A 21528-nucleotide genomic window follows, 5' to 3' on the forward strand; every position below is an offset into this window, starting at 1 on the left:
ATGGAAGTGGGATTTAGCCACACTATAAAGAGCAACATTGATGTCGTTTCGGCAGATTTTACTTCAATTTGAGCTGTTTTAGACTAACAAGGAAGTTTTGACTTCTAAAATTTACAGGATGTTTTTTATAGTACATTGACCTCTATATGTCAACAGATGAAGGCAATATTGATTTATCAGTTCATGACTCCTTTAACTGCCGCTTTCTCATTTTCTCATACAATTGCTGAGAGGAAAAGGCACAGCACATATGTATCTAAATGTTTCTCTGCTCTATGGATGTTATTTCCAACTTTTTACTTTTTCACTGCAAATGAAAAAGAAATATTAGCTGTGACTATATCAGGGCAGTGAGGGCACTGAATCATGTTCAATTGCTGACTGCAGTTCACTTTATCCACTGGTTAATTTGTGACATATGAAATACTGTTTCCGGGTCCATGCCGCTACTCATTTGAATAGAGAAAATACTCGTTTATGACCACTTTTTAGTCATATCACACATTAAAGTAAAAAACTTATGTCTCTGGCCTAATATGGCCTAATATACTGGTCAGACACTAATATTTTAACAATTTATAAAAAACAAATCACTTTCTGGCCATCGGATATTAGGCATATATATCAATCTTGATTTTCAAAAGTAGTACATCGCTTTGTAAACATTTATTATTACCATTCGTTGAATCTCCCCATACAGTTTGATAGAGCGTTTGGACCCGGAAGCTGCTTAGCGTGACTTCACAATTAACAAGCAGATGGCCACCAGTGACACAATTAAAGAGGTTTCTGGATTCTACATATAGTATAGCCATTTTAACCCTATTTAAGCTACAGTGATTTTTTAATGTTAAAGGGCCATGAAACCCCCCTCTTTCGGTTCAAGTCTACCTCAGAATTAAAAAAAATGCTTCATGATGGACGTGGAGGGCTGCGAGCAGAGGGAAGAGAAAGAGGGGCGTGGGAGAAAGAGGGGAGCAGTCAGTTGGCTCACAAAATGAGACATAAACTGTCAGGAGACCCATGATTTTATAATTTACAAAGTTAAAATGCAAAATAAACAGTAATTTAATGCCCTGATACATTTTTTATTCGCACACATACACATAACCACAATTTGTTATATCAGTATAAATCATGGAAAAACACAATGTTAAAACCCTTCATGAACAGTTAAACATTGCTTGCCATGCGCAGGGCGCAGTCTTACCCAGTCATTGGGTCTCACAGCTTGGCAGGTCTGCCTTGCCTTTGGAAAAGCATGTGCTCTCATAAATAATTAAGAAGCAAGGTCTGCTCATAGGATAAGAAAACTCAGCTATGAATAATAGTGAGAAACCGACGTGTCATCACTCCACTAGCAGATTTGTGATACGTCACCGATTTTGATCCCACTCCAAAAGTTACTTTAAACCCAGAAGATGAAATTAGCTGACAAAAGCTCTAAATCATACAGTTTTCCCCACAATTAAAGGTGATAGGTGCTAAAGTTGTCTTAAGTAATGCTCAACACACACAAATCTGTTCAAATCTCAAAAAGGTACTCAAGGGTTTCTTTGAACTTTTAAGCTACAATGACTTTTAATATTAAAAATGCTTTCAAATCGCATATCACATTACACCATTTTACCAAACATAGCAATTATAAAATTAATTTACATTTTCAATAAGTATCCAATTTTGCAAGCTAATAGCTTAACCTTAAGATATGTTCATCTAGACGATCAAAACTAATTAAGCATTTCCGTTTCTTTGGGTCTTCAGTTTGCTTTTTTTCTTCAAGCAAGTTAACACCCCTGCCATTTTAGCACAGTGTTAAGAAAAGCTCTTTAAATTAATTATAACAAGATAGTGTTGCTGATCACATGTACTGATGAAGGGAAATGGGATGTTACTGTTCTTGCTTTGTTAAAAATTTTGATAACTAAACAAAATTACTGTTGCTGTTTCTAAAATGTAAGTATTCGCTTCTTTTTTAACTGCTGCAAACCTTTCTCTACATTCTGTGCTTACGCTCAAAAAACCACATTTGCTGTTTGTTCAAACTACTTATTAAAAAAAAGCTGAAACAACACAATTACTGATGTTTTTAGAGACAACTTAATTGTTTTATGTTCAATCCACTCAAATTTGTAAAAACAAATAAGTTAATTCCTTCATGTTGTCCTAACAGAAATCGAATGTGTACAGTATTATAAAGCTGTATAAGATATATTATATAGAAAAGTGATATTGTTACTACAAATTAAGAATTACTTCACACATTTTTATAAATCTCTTCCCTCGTTTTACATAAAATATTTCATTTAATATTGTACTGATTCCTTGTTCTGTGTTATGAATTGAATAAAAAGTGAACAAATAAACACAACTTGAAAACAATTAACCTAAAATGCCTCCACAAGTGAATATGTTTTGTGAATCTTGTTATGGGCGGGGGTCTCTGAGTGTACAAATAAAAGTAACCGTGGTGTTTCGTTCACTTTACACAGCCAGAGGAAGCACAAGAAAGACGTATCGAACAGGATGAGGTAAAAGAAGATCAACAATCTCCAGCAGCTGAAACATCTATTAACGCAGAGAACAAGAAAGTTCCATCACTAACTATTTCCCTCCAACCAGGTAAAGCTGTATTTTTCATTAGTTAGCTAAGCTTAAATGCAACTTTATTAACCAGGTCTAAATTTTTTGCTTTGCCTTCCAGTTGTTGTAATGGAAACACTTAAACATGGAGGACAGGTAATCAAAGCATTGATGTTATTATGCTGCATACTATTTTAATTGAGGTTTCAGTTGTAGCTTCTGCTTTTTTCTGGTCACTGAACTACTGTATTTTGAAGGTCGTTGATTCTGGAAGCAAAGCAATAGAGCAAGAGGAGAAGGAGAACAACCATGTTGAAGCAAGCAGAAAAAGATCTGGTCAAGATTCTGAATGTGAGTTAACTTTTATTAACTGTTATTTGATACATTTCATTTTGAAATGTCTCTTTTGACTCGTTGTTCTGTCTTAGCTCTTTCCTTTCGCTCACAAAAAGAAAAGAGAATACGGCTGACCAGAGGACCTCAAGGAAACCATGCAGATCCAGAACAAGGATGAAGGTCTCCTTTTTGTAATTGCCCCAGGTTTTTTTTTTTAAGTTTAATGGCTCTCAATAGCATGTTCATGGACACAATTTTTATTTTCCTTTTATTCTTTTTTTTATTTGTATTTTTAAAGGTATTGGATTCAACTATAGTTACTTTTTTATTTAGCTCCCAAATGGTTAATAAAAGTTAAACACACGTTGATCACTCACATTCAGAACACAGATTCATATAACTATTTCAAGTTGCAATACCAATGCTCCCTTTATTTTTTTTATTTTATTTTTTATTTTTGGGATTTTTTTGGCAACCTAAGCAAAAGCGTTTATACCAATTATACAGAATACATACAGAAAGTGGTTATATCAAGCAGTTTTCACTTCAATGTTAAAAAGAATAAATTGAATAGAAATATTCAATTCATTTTTTAAAGTAAGCTACTTCAGTCATATTAAACCATCTCAAGCAGCAGTTTCAGTAAATAAAGCACTTTTTGCTTCCCAAGGAAGCATTTTTACAGTGATTTGTCAATTTTACCAATATGTACACTGAAATTCTGTTTTAAAAAATAATTTAAACCAAATATCATGCAGGGGTGCATTTCCGAAAACCATCATCAGCTAACTAAGGTTGCAAGTTGCGTCGTTACAAACATAGTTCATAGATTTGGCATTTCCCAAAGCTGTTGTTCCAATGAACATTCGCAAACTTGTACGCTTCCAACTACACCTCTAGAGCTGTAGTTAGAAGCATAGGTTCTGACTGTGTTCCATTCCCTGTTATTCCCCCTATGCCCTATTCATTTAGAACGCTCCAATATTTAAACTTGGAATAATTTAAAAAAACAATTTCACTCTTAGGTGTAATTTGCTTTCAAAGTATTTTTACAGTTCAGTTTCAGTGATCTTCGTATTGACAATCGCGTTCCCTTCGTCATGCACTTTGAAAACATTTATTCCATTTTGAACACAGCTGTGGCTCATGACGAAAGCTATAGGCGACCTATTATTTAAAAGCAAAATTTACACTTGTGAAAACAAAAATATATAGCATAGGTTAATGGTTTTACTTTATAGTAGGTTATTTATTCAGAAATGCATCTGTGCTGTATATGACATGAGCCTGTTGGTTAGAAGATTTCTGCAGTGGTTTGAATGTGTCAAATTTTAAAAGTAGACTTTCCAAAATTTTTTATAAAAAATAAATAAACTGTATCCTACTTAATAGTAATAATTATTATTATTATTATTTTTTTATTATTATTTATTTTTTTTAGGTAAGGTTTTTTTTCATTTCTTAATAAGTAGCCTACTGTAAATTAGGCTTACAACCATTAACAATTTCTATAATTTATATACGAGATTAGAATACGTGTTAGCTTAGTGATATTATATGGAATATTCTCAATAATATTTGTAAAGGAAACAGGTCCTATATGTGTCGATTACATATATTTCAATTAATTTGGAAAACAAGTGCATGTTTTTACCAAAACTAATATTGGATTTTTTTTTTAAATGTGAGTGTGTGGTAAACAATATAATTTGGACCAAAAATTATGGGTTTTTCTCTAAAGAAGTTGTTATCACCCAATTTAGAGCATCATTATGGAGGTTTTACGTTATAACTAACATGGTTCAAACGTTGGATCTGCAACAGAGAATCTACGGTTTTGGGAAACACTCGTCACTACATTGTTCTTTTCCCAAATGATGCATCGCACTATGACAGTTCAGCCACGAGTTATGTCATTGTTTTGGGAAACGCACCCCAGGACAGTTCAGTTTCTTATTATAATATATATATATATATATATATATATATATATATATATATATATATATATATATATATATATATATATATATATTATAAGAAATATAAAGCAGTTCAACAGAGTGGTTTGGGATAACCATAATGAGTTTTCTAAGGTCAGTAATTAAATAAAACCATCAAAATTCAATGTTTCCTCTAACTATATATACATTTTTACTCCCGGGGCCATTTATATCGAAGTTCATATTTAGCTGCATCATGTTGGTGTTTCATAACATCTAGTTTTTATGAGGTGGGTCGCCCAACGCTCAACCCCCGACCTGGAAGACCAGGACATACACACATACACTACGGACAATTTACTCAATTCACCTATAGCGTATGACTGTGAGGAAAACCGGAGCACCCCATGCGATGACATGAAGAACATGCAAACTCCAAACAGAAATGCCAACTGGCCCAGGTGGGGCTCAAACCAGCAACCTTCTTGCTGTAAGGCGATGGTGCTTATCACTGCGCCACTGTGTCACCCGCTGATTATCTATAGGGGTTTTAAATTGCTTATTGTCAAGTGAGATCAGTTCATTAGGCCTGTAATATTAAATCAATGTGAAGAATTTAAATCAACATAAATAAACAGATTTGTTAGCATACTGCGTCCATCAACTGTAATTTCTACCACTTTACCAAGGGATTCTTTTGTAAAACTTGATAACATTTTACTTGACGTGTTTTATTATTTCACATGTATTGGCATGTGTTGCCATTCATATGGAGCATAGGTCTCAAACTCGATTCCTGGAGGGCCGCTGATGCAACTAATCAAGGTGTTCAAGTCTACAAGAGACTATTAAGCAGGTGTGAGTTGGAGGTGGTTAGAGCTAAACTATGCAGAGCTGCGGCCCTCCAGGAATTGAGTTTGAGACCATTATTATTGAGCAACCAAAACTCATTCCTACTACAGCTGCTGACTAGTGCAAATCATTGTCTTTCTGTAAATACTGTCAGCAGCGTTTAACAATTCTAACGCTATAGACCTGATGTACCTCATCACTTGTTTTTTTCTGTCATCCAGATTGTATTTCCACACCACAAAGAAACTGTTGTATTCACGAATGAATCATTCATTTTAAAATCTTTCCGGTTTGTTGACACCTGTTATGACATGCACTTACATTATTACGATGGACAAGATAACTTATGTGTCATTTACTAGAGTAAAATCCTTTGCATGGCATTTTCTGTCTTTATCAGAGGTGCACGGCCACATACTAATGCAGCTTAGAGGAAGCGTGAGTTGTGACATTCTTTTTACTGTGAATGACAACACATTGACTGTTCCAAGATGGCGGATACATCAAAATATAGCATATAAACATATATAAATGACTTGGATATGTTTATGTATTTGAGAAAATCCAAGCACACTGTTAACCTGTCCATGTGCATCAAACAGAATGAACCCAGCATTATATTTGATATGTTGTTAATTATGTTCAACTCTATCAATCATACCACCTTAAATGCTGAAATGCAGATGAATGTGATGTTACTTCAGTTGGTATTTGGCAGAAATATTCAGCTCTAGCCAAACAGGAAGCCAGCTGTTCTTACTGACAAGGGGGGCTGTCAATAAACTTCTTCTTTTTTTGGTTTGTTTTTCTGATTGTCTTGTTATATTCAGTTGATTTTCTTTCTTCGTTTATGCCACACGTTATTATTAATTTCTGGTTTTCTTGTTGTGATGCTGCCATGTAGTCATGTTTCTCGTTTTGGTTTGTGTTCGTTCTCTCTTCCATGCGAGAACTGTCACTTCTCATCTATTTTTGTCTTCGTCTGAGCACTACGGCCTGCTTCTTGTAGATGTGACAAAATGTAAAACCCTTGGCTTCCCCTTTTGGGTTTTTTTGAGATGTCAAGCATATATTTTGTAATAGTGAATTTTCCACTTGCAGCTGTAAAACGTTTCTGTGTGTAAAAGGAGGAAGGGTAAAACTGTGAAGAAAAAACTTAACTTTCTGTATAATTGCTGTTAAATTAGTCAAGTACATTTGCTTCGAACTGAGGTAAATCTATAGTTAGCGAAATATACTGTATGGAGATTGCTATTATTCAAATTCTACGCTTCACTGTAAATAACAGGAAAAACATCTTTTGTCCATCTAAATAAATACAACTTAGAACATGTTAATTGTTTGTTGTCATGCTTTATGAATTTTACAATTCATGAACTTTGGTTTAGAGAGTGGGCAACACATACAGAATTCTTATGAATGTTTATATGAATGAAGAGTTTAAATGCAACAACCTCTAAATGCCGTTGATATTTTAAATATCGTAAATAATATTTGCTTCTAAAATGAGCATTTTTTCAGACTCCTGTGTGTAGCCTCATATATATATATATATATATATATATATATATATATATATATATATATATATATATATATATATATATATATATATATATATATATACATATCAAACATATCAAACACTCACTTGCCACTTTATTAGGTACACCATACTAGAACCAGGTTGGATCCAATTTTGGTTTTTGGTCCACATTGACATGATTGCATCACGCAGTTGCTGCAGATTTGTTGGCTGCACATCCATGATGCAAATCTCCCGTTCCACCACATCAGATCTGGTAACTGTGGAGGCCATTTGAGTACAGTGAACTCGTTGTCACGTTCAAGAAACCAGTCTGAGATGATTTGCGCTTTATGACATGGCATGTTATCCTGCTGGAAGTAGCCATCAGAAGATGGGTTCACTGTGATCATAAAGAGATGATGAGAGACATGGTCAGCAACAATACTCAGGTAGGCTGTGGTGTTGTCATGATGCTCAGTTGGTACTAATGGGCCCAAAGTGTGCCAAGAAAATATCCCCCACACCATTACACCACCACCACCAGCCTGAACCATTGATTCAAGGCAGGATGGATCCATGCCTTCATGTTGTTGACGCCAAAGTCTGACCCTACAATCCGAAAGTTGCAGAGATCAAGAATTATCAGACCATGGTTTTCCAATCTTCTTTCGTCCAATTTTGGTGGTAAGCCTGCACGAATTGTAGCATCAGTTCTTGGCTGACAGGAGTAGCACCCGGTGTGGTCTTCTGCTGCTGTAACCCATCTGTTTCAAGGTTCGACGTGTTGTACGTTCAGAGATCCTCTTCTGCATACCTCGATGTACCTCAGCTGAAGGCAAAAGGTGTACCTAATAAAGTGGCCGGTGAGAATATATATCTCTCAAAAGTAACTGCACTGCATATTCATGGTATATAGTTATGGAGCATGGTTTTGGTTAATGTTAGTGTTCATTATTAGAGAAAAGATGTAATTTTTGTATTTTCTTTTTATGTCTCTCATGCTTTGTCTCTTTTCAAAGGAGAGTGTGTTTAATCCCACGATCTGATAGGGGATTATTAGAGGCTCAGGTTTTTTTTTCTAGTCCTTATGTAACTTGAAGCCAGACCAACTGTTTGTTTGTCTATTTCCACTCCAATAACACATCTGTGTGTGTGTGTGTGTGTGTGTGTGTGTGTGTGCGTGTGTGTGTGTGTGTGCGTGTGCGTGTGCGTGTGTGTGAGACTATGTGCTAATAGGTACACACAAATCTTCTAATCTGTTCTCAAGCAAACCTTCTGTAAATCTTCCTCTAGTATTTTATCATGCCCCTTTAATTATTATATCCCTTAAATGTTGGGATATTTTTCATGTCAAATATAGGCAGTTTGCAAAAAGGGTTTTAAAAGTTTTAGCAACTTTTAACACACACTGACAAACGCACACAAAGTTTGTTGCGTGAATCAGGCACGCGGATAATGAAGCGGAATATTCATGACAGATTTCCTCTGACTACAGGATGTGGCTCAATACTCACTCAGTTCCCTACCTAGACAACACTTTCGGCGTAGTGCATGCGCTTGGAACATTTCTGGTGGTAAATAGTTTGTTTTGAGTCTTGTAGGCTTAGTGTTTCGGTATGAACTGAGCTGATTTGGAAAGCGTCTTATGCTATAAAGTGTTATCAGGCATCTCAGCAGTATTTGAGACACGCCCTGTTGAGCAGAACAGACACGACAGTCTCACTATTCACTTATCTGAAGCGCATCACTGTGATGGAGAAGCCGGTGTGAAGGCACTGTAAAATTTTCTGCTCGTCGGTGATTTGGCGAAATTTTGTGAATAGCCTAAAGAAGTTTAACTTTTGAGTGGATCGCGAGTGAAGCGGTGAGTTCCCTTTAAGCGTTGTGGTGTTTCATTTAATTTTTCTGGATCCTCGCTATTATTTTAATCTGTTCATGTGGAAAATTTTGTTCAAACGACTTTTATTGTCAATACCGTTTTGTTAAAGCTGCTTTTAATTTTTTTCAGCATCGTTTTCACATTTTCTAACTAGCTAAAAGACAGCGACACTAATTTGCATGTAATGTTAATTTAACAGTCTTATTGATTTTCATATCTTCTCCGGGCTGCTTTGCCATTTCTGTGTAGTCTAGAATCTGAAACACTATATATTAAATTGGAAAGAGTTTATATAGTTTATCTGATTCAGTTACACTCGTGTTATAACATTTTCTGAATAAATATTTTAAATGTTTTAAAAAACAAAGACAGTAATCCAAAAGGTTAAACATTCGTCTTTACAAAAATAAAAATGCAAATGTGCTATTAGTTTGCATGCAGCGATTAAACAGAAAATACTTTCGGGTTTTACATACTTCTTAGAATGTGCTAAATAAAAGTACACTTAGTCTGTACTATATTATAGAAAACTTATAAGAATACTTAACTATTCGGGTATATTTGTCTTGTAGTTGTGTTTACTCGGTTACACTTTACAAAAAGGTTTCATTTACTAACGTGAACTATGTACAATACTTATACAGCATTTATGAATGATAGTACAGCATTTAATGCATTAGTAAAATACGAATTCATGCTTGTTAACATTAGTTAATGCACTGTGAGTTAATATGAATCAACAATGAACTGTATATGCATTAACAAACATTAATAAATAATGTAATAAATGTGTTGTTCATTGTTTGTTCATGTTAGGAAGTGCATTAACTAATATAACCTAATACAACCTTACTGTAAAGTGTTACTGTTTATTCTAATACTGTCCTATTTAAATGTAGTATCAGTTTAAGTGGAACTGAACCTGATCTTCTTTGGTAGCGTGTTTGAGAATTATCTTCATATCTGTTTAAAGTACAGTTAAAAGCGTATTTTAAACAAAATGAAAGGGATAGTTCACCCCCAAAAAAATCACAATTCACTCACTATGTACTCACTCTCAAGTGGTTTCAAACCTTTATGTGTTTCTTTCTTCTGTTTAACACAAAAAGGAGATATTTTGAAGACAGCTGAAAACCTGCAACCATTGACTTCCAGTAGGAAAGCAAATACTATGGAAGTCGATGGTTACAGTTTTCCAACATTTTTCAAATATCTTCTTTTGTGTTTAACAGAAGAAAGAAACTCTTTAAGGTATCTCATTAACATGTAAATGTAGTACACTTTAAAAATAATAATCGTATGCTTGTTTACACATTTATAAAAACTACAAGTAGTTTACTTTAAAGTGAACTTTCTTAAAGTAAAAATTATACGGATATTTAACTGGTAACATCAGTATTTATTAGTATATTTATTATAACACAGCTGTCATACAAACTAAGTTGTGAACTAGGTGTGTACTCGAAATTTAATATGGTTGTATATAAAGTATACTTTTATGAAATAAAAAGTGGGCCAATGTAGTCAGAGGTAATGTATAGCCTAGTACGCTATTATATACTGTATACTGGTAGTGTTTTGATATTTGAACACACTACATAAACATACTCAAACTAATGCATATTTAAAATATGAACTTGTATTAATATTATTATAATTATTATTATTACTATTATTTGGTAAATGCGTTTAATCGCAGTCACCTGGGTTTGAGGAACCTGCATGTTTCTTTGAAATATCACGCTTTAGCTTGCCTTTCTGTTACTTCCATAGTCCACTGGTTTTACAGAACAAGCCTATCAGATGAACCATTTCTCTTCCTCTGAGGATCCATCTGAATGTAAATCGATACAAAGAATGCACACTTCACCGTTATATGTTTTTACGGTATATGGTGACAGTCTGCACATATGTGTCTAGGGAGAGAAAACAAAAAACAATGAGAGAGCCCTATAACAAGGAAGGTAGCATGGCATATTTGCATGTGTGCGGTTAAATGGAGGGAGCTGTAGTTCGTCTCCTCACATTGATGTGGAAAAAAGGTGGAGGTGGTTCCTCTCGGCCTCCCGGGCTTTGAGGGACACGGCAATCTTTGGATGGGATGTCGTAAAGGCAAATCTGAAATTTCTTCAGGGTATGATCAGTAATCAGATTCTCAGTCGGAAGAAGGAAATGCACTTGTGATGAAGCCTGACTGAAAGGAGACTAACTGAGTAAAGGTTTTAAAAACAGCCTTGTGAAAAACAAGTACGGTTTTGAACAGATGATTGTTATGGTATTAAAAAAATTAGAGTCAACAATAAAAAGGGCTTTTTGCACATCAAAAGCAAAGCATAATACTTTACCATAGTTTATTTACCAAAGCATATCTTGTCAGGCTTATTCAGAAGAAGAATCATTTGATTAAATATTTAAAAGACTCTATTAAAGGTGCACAGAGCAACCCTTAAAAAAGAATAATGATGTTTCACTTTAGTATAATTATATAGGCTGAATATTGATGGAACAATATTTGTACACATTTGAAAACTGACAAACAGGCAAACTATAGTGATTTAGTGTGTTAGTCAGTCCATAATAAGTGTAATTATATCATATAATTATGTTATTTTATAAGAAAATGGGATTTTTTAATGCGTACCAAAGTATGTTAAGAAATATAAAATTGTACCTTTTTTAAGTACATTTAAAGGGACAGTTCACCCTAAAATGTACGTCTTGTCATTATTTAATGACCATCTGTGTTGGGGGTAACACGTTATAAGTAACACACGTTATATAATAATATTATTTTTCCAAAGTAAAGTAACGCATTACTTTTAAAAATAAGTTATATTATTTGAGTTACTTTTAAAAAAGTAACGCGAGTTACTTTTTACCTTACTCAATTAGTTTTTACAAAAAATAATGCGGAATAAAATGACCTTAGTCAGGTTGAATCACACACTCAATGAGAGAGCGTGCTGCGAGGGAACAGACAGTCAGCTCGCACTCATCATTAACCTCAGGTCACTTTTTTCACAGCAGATGAGTCTCTGTACTGTTCTACTAACTGAATAACTCAGGATATTGGTTTATTTCGATTCAGAGGGGGTATCCGGTATGTTAGTAGTGAAGACGCAAACCGTTTCACGACAACTCAATTTAATGAACTAGTTCATCTGGTTCACTTTGAAGACCCGGTTAAAACAAACGATTCATTCGCGAATCGCCCGTCATCACTATAGACAGTAAGAAACAGAAACAATGGCAGGCTGGAGACTTACATTTTTGCAATGGATTCTTGTTATTTTGAACTAATCGAAGAAAAGAAGTGGATTGTTATTAAGTGTAGATTATGCGTAAGTAAAACTCTTGTCAACTGCAAGAAACATGATATCGAATACCTACAGCTAAACAACAAGTGATTGACATCAGTTCACATTCTCCAGGTAAAACAATTAATTTGACTAAACTAAAAAAATGGTTATTGCTTTTATTGTCAAGGGGGTGCAGCCACTGTCTACTGTAGAAGCGGCTATGTTTTGTAATATAGATTTTTTTCTCTTTTGGGAAAGATACACATTACACATACACATACAGATTACACATTTGTTAAAGTCACGTGAAGCAATTTATTCAATGTATAAAGCTCAAAGATTTATTTTGATTTTGGAGATTTTTTATTTTGTTATTAAACATTTTAAAAGTTTAAAATCTGCTTTTGCCTTAATGTAAATTATTTCATGTTAGCACTCTTGGGCTTTATTGCGATCTATATAAATGAATTTACTTAATTAATAACACAAAGGTACAAAAGTAGCGAACACATTACTTTACATGCTGTCATTAATCTGTATATAGAGCATAGCTCTGGGCGCAGAAAGTTCTCAAAATATAATATCCTACATTTTATTAAAGGAAAATGAAGGTGTATGTTATATACACTAGGTGGTTGTTAAATGCAGAGCTTCTCTATAAAAATGGTGAAAAAACACCTGCAAGAGATCCAACCTTAGTCAGGTAAGGAAAAGTAACTCAAAAATATTATAACACATTACTTTCCATAAAAAGTAACGTAATTAGTTATTTTTTGGGGAAGTAACTCAAAATTGTAATGCACTACTTTTAAAAGTAACTTTTCCCCTACATTTCTCACTATGGAGTTGTTATAAATCTGTTTGAGCTCATTTTTTTGTGTTGGTCACAATTTGAAGGATGTTTGTGACCAAATGTGTCCTCGGACAAACCAGTAATAAGGATATGTTTTTTATAAATTGAGATCACCTGAATAAAAAATAATTTTCAAAAATGTATGGATTGTTAGGATATGATAATATTTGGTCAAGATCAATGGTAGAAAGAGTACTGAATCCATTCTGAAAACGTAGTCCCGTGGACGTTTCTATAGAATGCAAAATACATCCCGGGAGGTACATATTTTTGCAGTTTTTGTTTTCGTGAATCCACGAGAGGCCACTGTGTGCACTTTTTCGTATCTCAAATTTCTCTCGCGAGCGCCGTTCACGCCTGCTTTTCTCACGTAAACCCAACTGTCGACCGAACGTCTGTCTGACTGGCTGAATGACTGGATGACTGAGTGGCCGGCTGACCAATAGACAGACCCACCCTCCTCCTTCACTAAACCCAACCAATTTTATCGATATACTTGCCGACCCACTTACTTCCCTAAAACTCAACCAACGATTTACAAAAGCCATCCAGAAAAAGAAAAGCCCTTCTGATTTTTACCACGTTTTCAGATTTTACCACATTCTCACCCTGTTATTTACTCGTTCATTTTATTTTTTGGATTCTGTTTTTGTCTTACCTGGACCCGCTCTTCCCTGGACTCAAACCCCGTCGTCGTCGTGGTTATACCCTCTCTGTGTCTCAAGTCTGCCTACGTAAACGACGAGCTAACTGGACAAACTGGTTGTGGCGGCAAAACCCTCGACACAGGGTAAGCGGTCAACCGGTAAGCGTGAGAAGGAATGGCGTCACACCGCCCCATAGCGTTCGTTTAAAAAAAAGGAAATGCAGCCATAAGTACCTCCGGCTACAGAATTCGCAGTCTACAGAAACATCCGCATGACTACGTTTTCATAATGAGCCTGGGTTGAAAATCACACCAACTAAAAGTACCATTACTTGGCCAAAAATGTAGTGCAAGTAGAGTAAAAGTACCTGTAGTAAATATTACTCTATGAGTATAAAAACTCAAGAGTAGTGAGTAGTCTTATGCTGTGACCAGCTGATGGGTTTACATGCAATTTGTGCGAGTGTGAAAACGAAACATTCTGTAGTGCATTTAGGGATTGTTTAAGGCCATTTGGGCAGTCTAAACAGTCTCTGCGTCATTGAATATAAGGGTTTTTGACATCTTCTATGACACTTCTAATGCTTCAAAACGGTTTGCTGCCTTTATTAAGCATCCATGTCATAAGGTTGTTCAAAAGGATGTGCTTTAGTTTCTATGTGCAATTTGATTGGACAAGAATCACAGGACTGATTTTTCTTCAAGAAAAAATACATTTGAATGAAAATAGTAGTAGGAGTAAAAAGTACCGATACATTTTTAAAACTACTTCGTAAATTACAATTAGTCAGAAAATCTACTCAATTACAGTAATTTGAGTATTTGTAATTTGTTACTTTACAACACTGGTCGAGATAAAACTATTTGAAAACCTGCAATCGAACAGTTTTGAAAAAAGTCAAAATGTTGAGAAACTCTGCTTTAAAGTTGTCCAAATTAAGCTATGTGCGATGCTAATGTAAGAGAGGAAATTTATTAAATGTCTTTATGTAAGAACTTTGCTTAATATTCTAATGATAGCGATCATTTTAAAGCATTCAACATTTTTGGGCTATTCTCACAAATATACCTGTGTAACTTAAGGTTTTGTGGTACAGGGTCACATATGTTTAATCGGGACCAGCAGCAGATTATTTACCAGCATTTACCAGTTAGGAACATCTTGAAGGTGAATAAATGATGACAGAATATTCATCTTTTTAAATGTAATAATTGTATTATCCACAATTAGGTTTATATATCAATCCAAGATTGTTTATATAAAGGTGACGCAGTGGCACAGTAGGTAGTGCTGTCGCCTCACAGCAAGAAGGTCGCTGGTTTGAGCCTCGGCTGGGTCGGTCTGTGTGGAGTTTGCATGTTCTCCCTGCGTTCACGTGGGTTTCCTCCAGGTGCTGCGGTTTCCACCACAGTCCAAAGACATGTGGTACAGGTGAATTGGGTAGGCTAAATTGTCTGTAGTTATTGATTGTGAGTGTGTATGGATGTTTCCCAGGGATGGGTTGTGACCCCGGATAAATTAAAAGGGACTAAGCTGAAAAGAAAATTAATGAATGAATAGTTTATATATCACAATTGGTTTATATCTGTTTAAGATTGTACAAGTTCACTTTCAACATGATTAAGCGCACTTCTTTTTCACACAGGCCCTGATCTTTTTAGTCAGCCAATGAGACTAAAAAAAACCCAAAACATATGCAAACCAAAGTAACACAGGGTTTAAAAAAAAAAGAAAGAAAAGCGGAAAGCAGAACATGGGTGAACCATTCAAGGGAAACAAATATGCGTCACGTACAGTATTTCTCAAGCTATTGCATCTACTGAAGGATGCAACTTTACTAGAAATTCATGAATTACCATTCAGTTTAACAGATCGCAGCTACATCGGTTAGACTCTCAAGTGAAATGTCTACTGTTTACATCTCTATCTTTGACAAACAAACCAGCCATTGATGTATGTGTGTTTTTTTGGTTGAGGTTTTATTCGGGGGCATGTTTGTCCAGACTAATAGTTAATTATCAAACAAAAAAAGAAAGATTATCCTACGCCATGTCAACACATGACTTGCAAATGTTTGATTCAAGATGCAACTTAAAGGTCCTCAAAGTTGTGGCGATAACCACAAAGAGGCCAAAGAGCTCAGTAACATTTGGTTTCCGGTAAACTCTACAGTAAAGCAAACTAGCTTGAACTAAGGGCCAAAGCTGGAATCTCTTTGAAATGGAGGCAGTGTTTTGGTTGGTTAATTTCTTCCATGTTCTGATACTCAAAATTAGTGTAAGGGTGTAAAGGCTAGCTGATTTGAATCAGCTTTGAACATTAGGCTTTAACCAACCACAGTTTCCACTGAGCAGCTTCCGCATGTGCATGTGTGAGTAAGTTAATGACAAAACCACAAGCAAGTGAGAACTGCAGCCTACAACGTGGAAGTCAAGGCAAAAAACCTGTTATTTCGGCTTTCACTACTTTTATCAGTCAAAGTGTTTCCCAAAAGAGACATCACCTTAAATGGACAGTTCACACAGAATTTAAAATTCACCCACTGTACACTCACCCTTGAGTGGACCCAAACATTTATGAGTTTATTTCTTCTGTTAAACACAAATAAGTTCATACTGTATGAAGAAAGCTGAAAACCCATCACCACCCACTTCCATAGTAGAATAAACAAATACTGTAAGACATCTTTTGTCTTCAACAGAAGTAGGTATAGGCCGGTATAAGACTCTGACGGTATGATAACCTTGGATAAAAATATCACAGTTTCACGATATTGTGATTACTGCTCTAAAATATGTTCTTTTTAAATGTCTGAGTAAAAAACAAAAACTTTTTTTTCCCCTATAAACACAATATATTTTATTTTGAGAAATATTTAACATAGTAAACATGAAAAAACAGTAAAAAAAAAAAAAAAAACAGTAAACATCCCTGCAGACACAGGACATCAAAATGACGTCATATTGACGTTATACCCCAATGTCGTGGGGACGTTGAATTTTGTTTGGAATTAAAAATCGGGTTGACGTCAGAACCCAACGTCAGGCCGACGTCAATGTTTAACGTCCAACCTAAAATTAACCTAAAATCAACCAAATATCAATGTCTCATCAAGTTACACCTTGACATTGTGTGGACGTTACCACTAGGACATCTTTCAAACATTGGATTTTGGTTACTTTCCAACACAACCTACAATCAACCAAATACGTAATTTGATGTCGTTATTGGACGTCAAAATAACTTTTTCCTTAGACGCTGGCTAGACATTGAATTTTTTGTCACCTGACATCACGACCTAAATCTAACCTAATATTAACGCCTTATGATGTTGTATGCCTGCTGGAATGTCAGGCTGAATAATTTAAATGAATCTTTTACTTCTGCTGTCTTCATTTGTTTCAAAAACATAGATTTCTTTATAATTTAAAACAACATCTTAGGATATCTTTTCTGTTGGAGATACTGTTGTCCTAAAAAACTCAAATAAAAATGTAAATAAAAATGTTTTACACATACCTCAGGAACGGTACAGCAGAACATTTTGGCGGTTTAAAACCTTGACTTTTCCAAACCGTGTTAAACCTAGAAATTGGTTATCGTCCCATGCCTAAACAGAAGAAACAAACTCATAAAGGTTTAAAACAAGTCAAGGGTGAGTAAATGATTACAGGACTTTCATTTTTGGTTGAACTTTCTCTTTAAGTAGATTGAAGCAGCCAGTGCCACTCAACTGAAGCTTTTGAGAAACATATCCCTTATGAAAAAGAAATAGAAAAGTGCGAGGTCAGTGTTTTGTTTAAACTAAAAGTAAGAAAATATACTTTCAGTCTATTTTTTAGGTACTTCTCTAAAATGTACTTCCTTTACGGACAAGAAGTTTATTCAAATGTGCTGATAGGATACTGCTTTCAAACTAAAAAATAAAATCAGAGGAATATACACTAGACATGGGACAGTAACCGGTTTCAAGGTTTACCGCGGTTTGGAAAAGTCAAGGTTTTAAAACCGCAAAACGTTTAATTTAAGATTTTTTTTACATTCTTTTTTGTTTTGTTTTTTCAGGACAACATTATCTCTAGCAGAAAATATATCCAAAGATGCCTTTCAAGTAAAGAAATCGGAGCAGAATTCAATAATTCATTTGAATTATTTAACCTGACATGTTTACATTCCTAAAATATTTGAAATGTTTCTCAAACTAAAATATATTATGTTCAAAGAGAAAAAAAAAGTTTTTGTTTTTTATCCAGACATTTAAAAAGAACATATTTTAGAGCAGTAATCACAATACAATAAAACTGTGACTTTTTAATCCAAGGTTATCCAACCGTCAGAATCCTATACCAGCCCATGCCTAACACACATCATAAATATACAATGTCTGAAGTAAATATATGCTGAAAAACTAACTTCAGCTTATTCCAATTTGGCTACTCTAAATTATACAATTTGTCCATATTTGTGCTTTCAAACACTAGAAAACAGGGGTTTCCGGTTCAAGTCCCTGCACCACCAGGTAATGTGGGTGGGGTGTGCATGTGTTTGACTGTGTGTGTGTGTGTGTGTGTGTGTGTATGTCAGGTCAAGTTCAAGTGAAGTTGAGCTTTATTGTCATTCCGCTTCATGTGTGTACATACAGTGGAACGAAATGTTGTGTCTCGCAGGACCACAGAGCTACATAAATAATCATACTCATAAATATAAACACAACACTGGGTGTAAGAGCCATTTTAAACATGTACATAAGTTGCATATACTGTAGCAGTAATCTAACTATACTAACTACTAACTGGGCCGGTATACTTTCTGACCGTATGATAACCTTTGATAAAAATATCACGGTATTGTAATAACTGCTCTACAAACTGCCCCCACCCCACCCCTTTCAACACAATATATTTCATTTTAGGAAGTATTTATAATATTTTGGAAAAGCCAAGATGTCAGGCAAAATAATTAAAATAAATCAATGACTTCTGTTATTTTCGTTAGCTTTAAAAGCACTGATTCTTTTACAACACATAAAAAAACACATAAAAACCTTACATATACCTTGGGAACAGTATAGCAAAAATTTTTTAGTGGTTTTAAAACCTTGACTTTTCCAAACCATGGTAAACCTTGAAACTGGTTATGGTCCCATGCCTATACATAAACTTCAAATACTTAAAGTATACACATAATCTAATACAAGTACTTTTATATAAGACAGATCGATATTGTGAAAAAAACATTTTTATTTAAGGTTATTTAAGATATTTAAAATATGAAATAAAATATTTATTAAAGGTTGAAGAAATCAAGTAGTGCAACATGATTTAGTACATTTACAGATAAACATTGTAAGGTGAAGTTTAAGTAAAGTGTCCGGTGCATATAGAGAGAACAATGTTTCTACAGGTGGTTTGTCAAGCCCACTCACCTGTGTAAAGCACAATTAAGAAATGCAGAGACGTAAGTTTCCGTTAATGTGTGTGCATTTGTGTTTATTAAATACAATTCCCCCATTCTGATCATGGGACACATTTTATGAACTAATAATTTAATTTTTAAAAGTATTACAGTTTTATAAAGTGTACATAGTATAAAGTATAACGTTATTGCAGAGTTGTGCACATAAAGTATACTAATGTTACACTTGGGGGCGGCGCAGGGTGAGTTAGGACGATTCTAATGGCTCATGCCGTTTTGCGTCCTCCAGAGTTACTACTAGAGTTACTATTGGTTTCTATTAATTTTGTTCAAGTTTTTATCCCAACCCCCCTCCTAGTTCTTCGATATCATCCGCAACAACATCCCCCTCATTCACTTTTGTCCACACCACGCCCCTATCACCCCTCCCCCCACTCATAGGGGCCTGTAGCCGCCAGCGGCGTCCCTTCTTAAAAGTATACATTTATATACTAAAAGTGGGCCCACGCTGTATGCTTGAATAAATATAGCATGCTACTTAAATGCTACCTAAAATATACTTCTACATTATTTAAGTACACCTAATAAAATGAACTTTTTTTTTTTCGTAAAGGTATCCAATGGTAATATTCGAGGTGTTATCTGAAAAGTATTATTTTACCACTTGCTTCCAACCCATAAAAAGTAGCATGTTTTAAACAAATTGTGTCTTGTATTGTATGATGCCTTCATTTTTCCATTGTAATTTGTTGTTTTAATGGGAACTCAGAACAGCCCTTGTTTCGCATATTGTTTTCTTTTGCTTTTTTTAATGTACAGGAACCTGATTGTTTTCCTATGTGGTTTACTCTTCAGGCCTCAACATGGGCTGTGTGGGGACCAAACCGGAGCAAGATCCTATTGGCAAATCAGTGAACAGTGATGACAACCGCAACGTGGCACATTACACCAAAGACCCCACAACAGGGGGCAAAGCTGTAAGTGGAATCGCTTTGGGGATTCCAGACGTGTTTCATGTCTCCGGATTAACTCTGATCATGAGTTCTGCTGCAAAAGTGCTGAGTTGAGATAAACTAAATTATCAGTTGTTTCAGCATATTTTGTGACAGTTTTGTGAAAACTGTACTTCCACTTTCTTTGAAAAGGAGTTATGAATTTGTACCTAAAATAGAGCTGTACGATATCATTTGAACTTTTTTTTATCTGATTAAAGGCCCGTTCACATCTATACTGATAAATACACACATGGATGCAAAAACATGAATGATTGGAGGAACAACAAGTAATTAAAGACATTCTTAGATGATTTTAGCCAAAATAATTGGGAATAATACATTCATTACTAATATGGTTTATCTTTTGAGCAATGTGTTCACAAAATTGGTGTGGTGTGTTGAGGCCTGACGAGTTTTACACGTTCCATTATATGTAAAAGCTTCATAAATACAATTTCAGGTCTTTTCTGGCACCATGCCATCAAATCTGAATATGTTTTTTTATTATTATCATGTTAATAATAGTTTCATATTATTAGAGATATTGTAGCATAACTGATTTTGATGTTCTCATCATGACCCAAGCAGTCAATCAAGACTAATCTCACACAATGGGCACATTTAACCATTTATTAGATTTTAAAATGTAATTGAATAATTATTATTGACAACAAGGTATACAAATGTATAATTATTGACCACAAGGGCATAGAGCCAAACAGAAGTTACCAACAATGATAAATCAATCCATTCATTGAGTGTAGCATTTTGTAGCATTTAATTAAGTTTAAAAAATAGGCGATGTTCAAAATAACAAACAGGGTATGAATTAGGGCCAGATTAGAAGCCATTCAGATTAAAATTTTTATATCTTCGTGACTTTGTGCCACAATTTCAGGACATAGTTATCATAACACACCAAGTTTAGTCTGAAATCATCTACCCCTTAACTCAGGGGTGCTCACACTTTTGCGAGCTACTTAAAAAATGACCAAGTCGAAATGATCTACATAATATAAAAATGCAAAACATATATTTATTTATAAACATATTGAGAATTCTGTATTTGTACATTATATATTAACTATATGAGCCCATATTGTGCAATAGCCTACAACGTCGGTGCTTGAAAAGTTGAGCAAGTACCAACTTCTGCAGCGAGCAACGCCTTTAAAGTGGTGCTGACAGATCCACCATG

General features: G+C 34.8%; 2 protein-coding genes across 2 annotated transcripts in view; both read left to right on the top strand.

Annotated features, from left to right (window-relative positions):
• The window catches only part of rbbp8l (retinoblastoma binding protein 8-like), a 28814-nt gene extending 23945 nt beyond the window's left edge, over positions 1–4869 (top strand). Inside the window, exons 11-14 of the mRNA XM_056449165.1 lie at positions 2493–2622; positions 2705–2739; positions 2841–2934; positions 3012–4869. Of these exons, the coding sequence (XP_056305140.1) occupies positions 2493–2622; positions 2705–2739; positions 2841–2934; positions 3012–3097 (345 nt within the window). The 3' untranslated portion in view covers positions 3098–4869. The remainder of the gene's footprint in view (positions 1–2492; positions 2623–2704; positions 2740–2840; positions 2935–3011) is intronic.
• Positions 4870–8794: 3925 nt separating this feature from the next.
• Positions 8795–21528, top strand: part of hck (HCK proto-oncogene, Src family tyrosine kinase) — a 41749-nt gene continuing 29015 nt past the window's right edge. The window contains exons 1-2 of the mRNA XM_056449074.1: positions 8795–9106; positions 20191–20312. Of these exons, the coding sequence (XP_056305049.1) occupies positions 20199–20312 (114 nt within the window). The 5' untranslated portion in view covers positions 8795–9106; positions 20191–20198. The remainder of the gene's footprint in view (positions 9107–20190; positions 20313–21528) is intronic.

This window comes from Danio aesculapii, chromosome 23 (genome assembly GCF_903798145.1).
Source record: "Danio aesculapii chromosome 23, fDanAes4.1, whole genome shotgun sequence".
Classification (NCBI taxonomy): domain Eukaryota; kingdom Metazoa; phylum Chordata; class Actinopteri; order Cypriniformes; family Danionidae; genus Danio; species Danio aesculapii.